We start from the raw sequence: 12,443 nt of genomic DNA, 5'->3' as shown, positions 1-12,443 counted from the left end.
ATCACATAGGAGTCTTATGAAAATGCAGACATTGATGTACTGGGTCTGGGGAGGGGGGCACTGAGCTTCCGACAAGCAGCCAGGAGATGTCGGGATGTAGGGTGCCAGCCGCTCCGGGAGTTGCAGGGCTCTGTGGCATGCTTCGTGGCCGGCTGGGAGGCAGAGACGCCAGTGAGGTCCTGGCAGGCGTGCTCAGCCCATCGTGAATGTGTCCCTCTCCCCGCCTCCCGTTTCCACGCAGTTGTTGTTGTTACCTGGCCCCACGTGAGGGGTGTCTTCCCCGCAGCAGGTCAGGCTGCCCTGACTGTGTACCCACCTTTGTACAAAGCAGCCTTTTCTGAGCCTGGTCTCTGCTTTCTGAGTCATGCAGAACCCATGTTCACAGACTCTGAGTGGAGCTGTTTCCTGCAGCCTGAGACAGGAAGTCCCCAGAACACAGCCAGATTTCTCTTTCCTTTTGTAGACAAGGGCTTGGCAGGGTCATGCCCAACAGAAACACCAAGCGCTAGAATATTTGGACAATATTTCTACCACACTAAGTCAGTCTGAGATCTAAAGAATGTCGACATGTTACTTGGCTCACAGCAGAGATTGGCACAACATTGTAAATCAACTATTCTTCAATAAATTAAATTATTCTACAATTAAAATAAGTCAATCTGAGATCTGAAAATCTGGATTCACACACAGGGTGAATTTGGAGCTAATTATTTCATAAACATGTTTTGTCATCTGATTCTTTTGCCCAACAAACTTTCCTCCCTTATTCAAACTGGGGATTGGTTAACAAGATTTTGATGCACGTACAGCTTTTCAGGAACACCTGCATTGTCCAAACCTGAGACCTGAGTTTAGGCAATGCTATTATGAAATGTCCTCATTGGTCCCCAGTTCCCAGTAAAGCAGTGGATGTCAGCTGCCCCCTCTACCTGTTCTTCAGTGGATAACCTAGGGCAGTAGTTACTGGGACGCCCAGCGTGGGAAGGTTTACGTCTGTCCTAAGTTCCATATCCCTTTCTTTTTAGATCAATTCTGAATTCTACACTGGATGGTTAGATCATTGGGGCCAACGTCATTCAACAGTCAACCCTAAAGCGGTGGCTTTCACCCTTCATGATATGCTTGCTCTCGGGGCAAATGTGAACATGTGAGTGTTAATTTTTGGAGGGAAGGCTGTCCTCTAGCTGTGGGCTCATGGTGAAGCAGTGGGTTCATGATGAGCTGTGGGCTCATCTGTTCTCTTGTTTCTTTGTAGGTACATGTTTATAGGTGGCACCAATTTTGCCTATTGGAATGGTAAGAGCAATTTAACATTTGTTTGTAGAATCTAATGGTAGAATGTTTCTGGTGCTTGATTTTGTCCATGCCTATGGCCATCTGTGATTCTTCTGTTTTGGTTTGTCTTCTGCTAAATTTCCTAATATGTAAGCTTGCCTGTATAACATTAAAAAATCACTTATTTTTTATTTATTAGGAAGAGAGAAATTTACTTTTCTATTGAGAATGATTTTTTAAAATTGAATATGCAGGTGTTATGAAATAATCAGTGTTATATGAATGAGTAGCATTAGGATGCTAATGAATTACCCTTCTATACTTGTTTTAGATGTTCAGAAGTTATTTTTTACAATTCAACATTTCAATTTAATTTACAAATGTGTAAGAATCATAGAAGTGGAATTTTTTTCCCTATGTAAATTTGAATTATTCTAGGTTTTCTTTATTTTAATTTTATTGAAGTATAGTTGCTTTACAGTATTTACAAATAGTTGTATTTCAGATATACAGCAAAATGATTCAGATATATAGATAGATAGACATAGATACAGATATATATATTTCTTTTTCAAATTCTTTTCCCTAATAGGTTACTATAAAATATCGAGTTCTCTGGCTATACAATAGGTCAAAAAATCATTTTTCTTTTATTTGGTCACACTTTACGGCATGTGAGATCTTAGTTCCTTGACCGGGGATCAAACACATACCCCATGCATTGGAAGCATGGAGTCTTAACCGCTGGACTGCCAGAGAATTCCTACAAAATCATTTTTCTTTAAAAAAATTTTAAGGGCTGTAAGTTGTATATTTAGAAACTATTGTTTAAAATCAAGCTAACTGGGCAAGTCATAGTCTCTGGCTATAACTTACTTGTTCATATATTCTGGTCTTTTTTTCTCTTTCTTTTTTAAAAAACATTTTGTTGAGGCATAATTCACATACCCTAAAACTGATGATTTTTAAAATATATGACCTAATGGTGTTTAGCACAAACTTGTGCAGTCGTTACCACCATCTAATTCCAAAACATTTTCATTACCCCCAAAAGAACCTCATGCCCAAGAAATGCCCCACTGCCCCTTCTCCCAGCTCTTGGCCACCACTCTTTGTCTTTATGGGTGTGCCTATTCTGGACATTTAGTACAAGTAGAACCACACAGTATGTGGTCTTTTGTGTTTAATTTCTTTCATTTAGCATAATCTTCTCAAGGTTCATCCATATTATAGTGTGTATCATACTTCATTCTTTTTCATAGAGGAATAATATTCTATTATGTGGATATACTGCATTGTGTTTCTCCATTCATCAATGATGGACATTTGGGTTGTTTCACCTCTTTTGGCAATTATGAATAATGTTGCTATGAACATGGATGTGTAAGTATTTGTTTGAACCTCTGTTTCAGTTCTTTTGACTGCACACCTAGGATTGGAATTGCTGGTTCTCATGGTAACTAACTCTGTTTTTAGACTTAGAGGAACTGCCACAGTATTTTCCAAAGCAAATGCACCATTCCTATATTTCCTCTATGGTCTCTCTCTTTTATTTTTTTTTTTTTGGCCACACCACTTGGCATGTGGGATCTTAGTTCCCTGACCAGGGATTGAACCCTCGCCCCCTGCAGTGGAAGCACAGAGTCTTAACCACTGGACCACCAGGGAAGTCCCTATGGTCTTTTTTTGTGGGTAGGAAAAATTATGATAAAATTCTCCCAGTTTATTTGGTCTGATGACCCCTTAGTGGTTTGCTGCTGATCCTGGGCCCAGAAACCTGTGTGTCTCCCGTGGACCTTTTTTCAGCCACAGAGGAGATCATAAACAAGATCACAGCTGCAAGGTTAACAGTCAGACATGTGAGTCATGCCACAGGCCTGGCCACTGCTGGCTATGAGATGTCTGGGGCTTTTGGGGAGCCTCAGATGCCCTGCTGATCCAGTGTGGGGATATCTGCTGGGGTTGCCGAGAGAGTAAATGGGGAAAGTCACGTGCTTAGTGCTTAGTGAGGGCCATCTGCAGGAAGAAACCTCGCATCTGGAGGGCCACCTCTGTGTCACTTAACAGTTGGCTCTAATGTGTTTCCTTCTTCACCCCCTCCACAAATCCATACGAGCTTGTCACAGGAGAAGGCCTTCTGTAGTAACTAGTGGCATGGTTTTGTCTTCCAGGAGCCAACACGCCCTACCAACCACAGCCCACCAGCTATGACTATGATGCCCCCCTGAGCGAGGCCGGGGACCTCACTGAGAAGTATTTTGCTCTGCGGGATATTATTCAGAAGGTGAGTGCTTTGTACATGCTCCAGGGGCTGGTCTTGGACCAAGCCTGCCTGGGACTCACGATGCTCTGTAGACATCTTCCTGCAGCCTTTGTGTGCAGGAGGATGGATGAAGGGAGGCATCAGCTAGACTTGACCCCAAGTCTTGGCCCCACCCAGTTAAGAGTGAGCCTGTCAGCAAGTGAGGCCATAGCACGTGGTTGTGTTGTAAAGATTAGAAAGAACATAGGTAAAGCCTCGGGAATAGTCCTTGCACATACGCTGTCCAATAAGTGTTAGCCGTTACTATTTTTTATACTAAAGGTATAAGTGTGTGTCCACATAAATAGCTGAAGTGTGCGGGAGAGAAAATCTATGGGCATTGTGAACACAGGGCAAGTGTGAGCTGTCAGCAATGCTTCATTTTTCTGCTTTGGAGCAAGTGATTGCTATTTCCTCCTGGCCTGACACCTGAACACTTAGTCCTGCTAGCGTTGTGACCTTTTGAGGCATCTACCGCACTCAGGTGGGGTTTCCTGTCTCTGTGTGGCTTTAAAAAAAAAACCCACAGTTTTTCTGCTCAGTCACCTGAGTTTTGAAGTTAAAAAACAAAGGTTTTCTGCCTATAAATGGTATAAACTTTTTTTTTTGTTTTCAACATAGTCTCAATTTAAGCCTAAGTGTTAACGTTAATGTTATGAAATACTTTAAACCTGTTAAAAAGTAGAGTTGATACCTAACTACTCAGAGTTTGTTCATTTCATCTGCATTTTCAGATGTGTGGTTAAAATGTTGCGCGTGTGATTTTCATTGTGGGTTTAATCTCTAGAATTTAGAGTAATGACTCCCAAGTTCTCTCTTGTACATTTGTTCTCTGTTTCAAAGCTCTCTGTTCCTATCTATATTGTTTCCTTCCTTTATTTGAAGCTTAGCTTTTTAAACCAGACTTTGTTCTTTTCTAATATAAATACTCAAGTCTGTACCTTTCCTTCAGGTACTGCTATGGCTCCATCTCCTGTCTTGATATGTAATGTATTTATTATTATTTGCTTTTAAACACGCTTATTTTGATTTCTCTTTGACCCGTCAAATGTTCAGAAGTGAGTTTTTAAAATATTAAACACAAGTATTTTTCTAGTCTGATGGTTTCTCACATAGTTGCATTCTGGTTAGAGAATGTTTTGAGTATAATACCAATCCTTGAAATTTATTGAACCTCCTCATACAGCCTGACTTATACCAATATGAACAAATATTCCACATATTCTTAAAAAGACTGCATGTTTTATAATTGTTGGCTATAATCTGTATATGTGTTCATTTGATTAAGCTTATTAATGGTGCTATTGATATCTTTTATAGCCTTCCTAATTTTTGTTAGTTTATTCTATTAGTTATTGAGAGAGTTGTGTTTATGCATTTCTCCTTGTAGTTCTGTCAGTTTTTGAGGCCATATTATTAAGAATGCAAATTGAGAATTAAATCTTTTTGTATCATTATATGGAAACTATCTCTGATAATGATTTTTGCCTTAGAATCTATTATATCTGATACTAATATACTTACCTGCATTCTTTTACCTGGTGTATCTTTCACAGTGCTTTAATTTCAAGCTTTCTATATCCTTTCTTAAAAATCATCCCCCAAAACTCTGTCCCAAAACAGAAACAAACTCACAGACATAGAGAACAGACTTGTGGCTGGCAAGGGAGAGAGGGATGGATTGGGAGCTTGGGGTTGACAGATAGAAACTATTATACGTAGGATGGATGAACAACAAGGTCCTACTGTAGGGCACAGGGAGCTATATTCAATATCTTTGTAATAAACCATAATGAAAAATAGTGTATAAGTGTATAACTGACTTCATTGTACAGCAGAAATTAACACAACACTGTAAATCAACTTTACTTCAGTCAAAATAAAATAAAAAATAAAAACATACATCCTTTGTAAACAGGACATAGCTAGATTTTTTAAAAATCTCGTTTGAACATTTTGTCTTTTAACTGGTGCACCTACGTGTCATCACTCATTATAACTCTTGATACACATCGATTCATTTCTGCCATCTTGTAATTATCTACTTGCCTACCTTTTCTGCTTTGTCTTCCTTTCTTACTGTCTTCTGAGCTGTTTATTTTTGTTCTCTTGTATCACTGCCCCCTCCACACCCTAATTTGAATGTTGTCCTCTACATTTTCACTTCTTCAGGGGTTACCAGTTGAAGCGTAAAGTATGTACACCCCACCCTCCCACAAAAGCACAGCTCATTAGTGTAGAACTCAGTGAATTTATAAAACACAAACTCCTGGAACCAGCACACAACCCCTCAGCAGCTTCCCTCATGTTCCTTCTAATTACTGACTTTCCACTGACCTTGATCACCACAAGTGCTTGTTTTTTGACTTTATATAGATGGATTCATACAATATGCACTCCTTTATACCTGGCTTTCAAAAAGCTTTAACATTCAGTTTTAATTTATAATAATTTAAAATTAATCTATATCTTTACTTCTTTCCTACAACCAGAACTTTATCTCACATTAACTTCAATTACATCCCTCCTGACTTGCATGTTCTGAATAGTGCGTATTTTAGTAGTGGGCTAGTTGTGGATGTGAATCTTCAAGAGAGATTTGTCTTCTCCCCAGTTTATCGCTGTGCAACAAATTACCCACAAACTTAGTAGCTTAAAACAATAGATGTTAGGAGTTCCCTGGTGGCCTGCTGGTTAGGATTCTGGGCTTCCACTGTCACGGCCCAGGTTCAGTCCCAAGTTGGTGAATCCCACAAGCTTCGTGGCATGGCCAAACATATACATATATGATCTCACACAGTTTCTGACGGTGAAGAATATCGGGTGGCTTAGCTGTATGTTCTAGCTCATGAATTCTCCTGAGGCTGCAGTGAAAGCTGTTGGCCAAGCCGTGGACTCTAAAGACTTGCGTGGGGCTAAAGGATCCATTTCTTGCTTTCGTTCTTTTTTAAATTGAAGTATAGTTGATTTACAGTGTTATGTTAGTTTCCCATGTACAGCAAAGTGATTCAGTTATACATACATATACATATTCTTTTCCATTATGGTTTATTACAGGATACTGAACATAGTTCCCGGTGCTATGCAGTAGGTCTTGTTGGTTATCTATTTTATATATATAGTAGTGTCTGTATGTAATCCCAAACTCCTAATTTCTCCCTCCCCCACCTTTTTTCCCCTTTTTCCCCTTTGGTAACCATACATATTTGTTTTTTTTTTAATTTTGTTAATAATTTATTTTTGGCTGCACTGGGCTTTTTGGCTGCGTGAGGGCTTTCTCTGGTTGTGGCGAGCGGGGACTGCTCTTCCACTGTGGCGCGCAGGCTTCTGCTTGTGGCGGCTTCTCTGGTTGTGGAGCACAGGCTTCAGTAGTTGCGACTCTTGGGCTCTAGAGAATGGGCTCAGTAGTTGTGGCGCCTGAGCTTAGCTGCTGCAAGGCATGTGGGATCTTCCTGGACCAGGTACCAAACCCATGTCCTCTGCATTGGCCAGCAGATTCTTAACTACTAGACCACCAGGGAAGTCCCCATAAGTTTGTTTTCTATGTCAGTGAGTCTGTTTCTGTTTCGTAAATTAGTTCATCTGTACCAATTTTTAGATCTCACATATAAGTGATATTATATGGTATTTCTCCTTCTCTTTCTACTTCATGTAGAATGATAATCCGTAGGTCCATCCTACAAAATGGCATAATTTTATTCTTTCTTATGGCTTAGTAATATTCCATTGTATATCTGTACCACATCTTCTTTACCCATTCATCTCTTAGTGGACATTTAGGCTGTTTCCATGTCTTGGCTACTGTGAACAGTGCTGCTACAAACATTTTGAATTACAGTTTTTGAATTACACTTTTGTCCAGATATATTCTTAGGAGTGGGATTGCAGGATCATATAGCAGCTCTATCTTTAGTTTTTTGAGGAACCTCCATGGAGACATAGTGGCTGCAACAACTTCCATTCCCACCAGCTCCCCTTTGAAAGGTCCGTCTCACATGGCTAAGGGCAGGTCACTGAAGTTCCTTGCCATGTAGGACTCTCCACGAGGTGGCTCACAATGCAGCTTCCCCCACAGTGAAAGATCTGTGAGAGAGCGGGCACCTCCAGATGAAAGTTGCAACCTTTTTAAAAAAAAATTTTTTTTTAATTTATTTATGACACGTGGGATCTTATTTCTTAACCAGGGATTGAACCCATGCCCTCTGCAGTGGAAGCATGGAGTCTTAACCACTGGACTCCCAGGGAATCACTGAACTCCCAGGAAGTCACTGAATCACTGAATTGCCAAAGTTGCAGTCTTTTAATTACCTAAACAAAGAATGACATCCCATCCCTTTTCCACATTCTTTCCTCCAGAAGCCAGTTACTAAGTCTGGGCCATCTTCATGGGGGCTAAGTTCCACTTATTGAGGGGAAGAGGATCAGAGAATTTGTGGGCATATTGTTAAAACCATCGCATCCCCCTACAGTCAGGGCCAGATTTGTCACAGTCAACACTCACTGTAACCACAGGTAACTTTTGGTTATGCTGCTAATCCAGCAGGTTCATTTATTTCCTTTAAGGGTTTTTTTTTTTTATTTGTAGAGGTTGCTTTTTTCCTTTTTGACCTAATTTTGTTTAATTATATGAAATTACAAAGTATCAGTATCTTTAAATGTTTCCTATATGACTGTTAAGATTTCCAAGAAAGATATCTTCTGATTTTCTGCCTGGAGTAAGCGGCTGGCTGCCAGCATTCTGCACCCTGGAGCAGGGCTGGGATGGTGGTAGTTCCTTTTTACTCTGTACATGATCACAGTCTCCCCTTTTAAAATGCTCCACGTGTCCTTAACTCTGCAGGTTAACCAAGAACTCTGCAGGTTAACCAAGAACTCAAAGACCATGTTTTCTCCTCCCCAGAAAATAAATCTCTAGTCCCAGGTGGGAGAGGGTATTGCATACAAAGAGCAGTGTTTCTCAAATACCAGCACATCAGAACCACCGATGGAAATTCTAATTCCACTGAATCAGAAACTCTGTGGTAGGGCCAGCAATCTAGGATTTTACGGTCAGAGGAGACTCTGACATGCATTAGAGTTTGAGAACCCTTAGCTTGGAGAAGAAGAAATCTGTGGATCATGCTCCTTATTTAATTAAGCACCTGTACCTCCCAGGTTCGGAAGTACCTGGTGCTACCAGTTTCCAGCCTTTTAGTAATTCTTCAGAACCAAATTGAATTGGTTCTTAGTTTCCTCCCATTCTCTTTGCCTTTCTTATTACTGATTTGCCATTCATTTGTCCGTTTTCCAGCTTTCAAAATTTTCTTGCTGTTGTCTCCTCTCCAGTTCTTCAGTTCTGTGTTTTTATGTCATAAACAAAAATCTGTTCACTGAAATTTTACTGGTGTTTTGGGCAAGAATGACATCAGATGTTCTGTTTAGTGAGCCTTCTTAACCTAAATGATCTCATTCTCTGTAATGAGATCATCACATGCTATTGTACATGTAGCATGTACTCAGCTACATGCTATTATACTATTTAGATCTACTGCCATTTACTTAAACCATTTCTAACTGATGGGCATTTAGATTATTTTGAACTTTTATTTTACTTATTTAAAAATTTTTAAATTAATGTGGCTTCACCGGGTCTTAGTTGCAGCCTGTGGAATCTTTAGTTACGGCATGTGGGATCTAGTTTCCCGACCAAGGATCGAACCTGGGCACCCCCTGCAGTGGAAGCCCAGAGTCTTAGTCACTGGAAAGTCCTAGTCTTCCATCTATAGTCTTTCAGAATTTCCCCAGATATTATAAACTTTCATATTATTCTATCAACTTCAAAACAAAAACTCAAGATACCTGTTGATGTTTTAATTAGTTTCGTATTAAATTTATACATCAAATTAGGGGTGATATTTACTGTATTGAGACTTAGCCAAGAAAATGGTTTTGTATCTATTCAAGTCTTCTTTGATGTCCTTGTTTTAAAGTTTTCTTAAAAAAATAGTCACTGTCCATTTCTGAATATGTTTATCCTCAAGTATTCTATGTTCCTAATTCTGATATCATTACAAATGGAGTCTTTTATTTCTTCATGAGAAATATTATGATATATATTTGTCTTCAAAATATAACATCTTGAAATTTTTTTAATATATAGAATAATGTTGCAGACACTCATGTACCCAATACCTAGATATAACATAGGTTATTATGAAATCTTTGCTTCTAATTGTTTAAGAAAATAATACAATGCAGATAAAGCTGGGTCCATCTCCTGTTTCTTGCCCTCCCCCCCTCAGATGGAGGAGGAGGGAATGGTATTTATCCTTACATACATTTTGTGATTTTACCACAAATGCATGCACCCACATATACTATATTTAATTTATTTAGTCTCTTTAAATTGTACATGAATATTCCATTGTACTTTCCTTTTTAAATTATTGACTGATTTCTATGATTTTATTAATGTTATAGTGCCTGTGGACTTATTTCTGTTGCTTCATCTCACAAACCATTTCAGATTTATTTATTTATTTTTTAACAGATTTATTTAGATATAAATCACATACTGTGGACTTCACCCATTTAAAGTACACAATTCAATGGTTTCTGTACATTAATTTTTTTAATTGTGGTAAAATATATGTAACATTAAATTTGACATTTTGACCATTTTTAAGTGGTTAAAAATTCAGTGGCATAAATTACATTCGTAATGTTGTGTAACCATGGCCATTATCTATTCACGAAATCTTTTCATTCGCTCAGACAGAAACGCTATTATGCAATAACTCCCCATTACAGCCTCCTTTCAGCCTAGTCTGGGAAGCTCTAGTCTACTTTCTGCCTCTGTGAATTTGCATATTCTAGATGTTTCACAGAAGTGGAACCATACAGTATTTTCCTTTTGTGACTGACTTATTTCACTTAGCATCTTTTCAAGATTCAGCCATGTTATAGCATGTGTCAGAATTTCATTTCTTCTTATGCTGAATAATACTTTATGGTATATATACAGTCAGTGCTCCATATCTGTGGGTTCCACATCTGCAGACTCAACCAACCACAGATTAAGGGGAAAAAAAACAAAAACAGAAAGTTCCATAAAGCAAAACTTGAGGTGGTTGCATAGCACCAAGTTTTTACATGACATTTACATTGTATTTACAACTGTTTACATAGCATTTACACTGTATTAGGTATTGTAAGTAATCTAGAGATGATTGAAAGTACATGGGAGGGCTTCCCTGGTGGCTCAGTGGTAAAGAACCCACTTGCCAAAGCAGGAGACACAGGTATGATCCCTGGTTTGGGGAGACCCCTCATACCTTGGAGCAGCTAAGCTCGTGTGCCACAACCATGGAGCCTCGCTCTAGGGCCTCGGAGTGGCAACTGCGGAGCCTGCTTGGCACAAGGGCTGAGCCTCTGCTCTGCAACAGGAGAAGCCTGTGTGCTGCAGGGAGCAGTAGCCCCCGCTCACAGTGAGAGAAGAGCACGCACAGCATAGCCAAAGCAGTTTTAATTATTAAAAAAGGTATGTGGGAGAATGTGCACAGGACACATGCAGGTATACTCAAATTTCTTGAGCATCCTGGAGTTTTGGCATCTGCAGGAGTCCTGGTGGCAGAACCCTGCAGATCCGAAGGGACAACTTGTGTACCAGTTTATTCATTTCACTCATCTCTTGATGGACACTTCGAATTGTGTGACACTCTTTTGGCTATTTTGAATAACACTATATTAAACGTCAGGGCACAAATATCTGTTCAAGTCCTGCTTTCCATTCTTTTGGCTATATACCTTGCAGTGGTATTGCTGGGGAGGCTTATTTTTAGAATACTTTTCTTTCTGAAATAATGAACTTTTCTATGCCTGACAAGAAAAAAAAATGCAAGTCAACTTAAAAACAGATATTTACATGTGCTTTCTTGGACAGAACATCGTCTTATCTTTGGCCTCATCACAACCTCACACTCTTCTTCTCCTATACATTTAGCGGCTTCTTTCTGCCTCTTCCCCACTCCTGCGGCCCCTCACATTTTCTTGACCTTCCCTGGCTCTTATGATGGCTGGCTGTTAAGAATCACTGTCACCCTCCATGGCTCTCTCTGCTGCTGTTTAGGGTCCGTGCTCCATACACCAGCCCGGGCCCTTCTGCTGTCACACTCTGGCCCTGGAAACAGGCAGGAGGATTGTGAGCTTCAGTGTCAACTGGCTGGAACAGGGACTTGTACTTCCAGCCTCCACTGGACCTTTAACTATCTGCACTTCTCTGTTTCCACACTCATTCTTCTCCCCGTCCAGTGTGAACCATCACCGCCACACTTTTTCCATAATGTACAGGTGATGCTATCTCCTCCTTCATCAAGAACATTAATGCTGCTGAAAAAGCCAGGTGACATAGATATACATTTCAGAGAGGGTATCACATGAGGCACGAAAAACGAACGTATATTTAAATGAGTAAAAACAAATCATTACAAATTTACGGGTACCAGGGAGTAAGGGGGGAGGAATAAATTGGGAGATTGGGATTAAGGTATACACACTGCTATATATAAATAGACAACTAATAAGAACTGGCTGTATAGCACAGGGAACTCTACTTAATACTCAGCAATGAGAAAAGAATCTAAACAAAAAAAGAGTGGATATATGTATATGCTTAACTGATCCCACTTCACAGATCACAGCCTATGAGTCATGCCATGCAGCGCCACCCAAGATGGACAGGTCATACTGAAGAGTTTTGACAAAACATGGTCCACTGGAGGAGGAAATGGCAACCCACTCCCAGAGTCTCACCTGGAGAACCCCATGAACAGTATGAAAAGGCAAAAAGATATAACACTGGAAAATGAGTCCCTCAGGTCAGAAGGTG

The 12,443-nt window shown here is 39.8% G+C and overlaps 1 protein-coding gene across 1 annotated transcript in view; it reads left to right on the top strand.

The window, feature by feature from the left end:
- GLB1 (galactosidase beta 1) overlaps window positions 1-12,443 on the top strand; it is a 100,935-nt gene that overhangs the window by 42,844 nt on the left and 45,648 nt on the right. The window contains exons 8-10 of the mRNA XM_043886598.1: window positions 1,026-1,147; window positions 1,256-1,296; window positions 3,447-3,559. Of these exons, the coding sequence (XP_043742533.1) occupies window positions 1,026-1,147; window positions 1,256-1,296; window positions 3,447-3,559 (276 nt within the window). The remainder of the gene's footprint in view (window positions 1-1,025; window positions 1,148-1,255; window positions 1,297-3,446; window positions 3,560-12,443) is intronic.

The sequence above is a fragment of the Cervus elaphus genome, chromosome 24 (genome assembly GCF_910594005.1).
Source record: "Cervus elaphus chromosome 24, mCerEla1.1, whole genome shotgun sequence".
In the NCBI taxonomy this organism is placed as follows: Eukaryota; Metazoa; Chordata; class Mammalia; order Artiodactyla; family Cervidae; genus Cervus; species Cervus elaphus.
The sequence above is the reverse complement of the archived record's forward strand: the minus strand, read 5'-3'. Positions and strand labels throughout refer to the sequence as shown.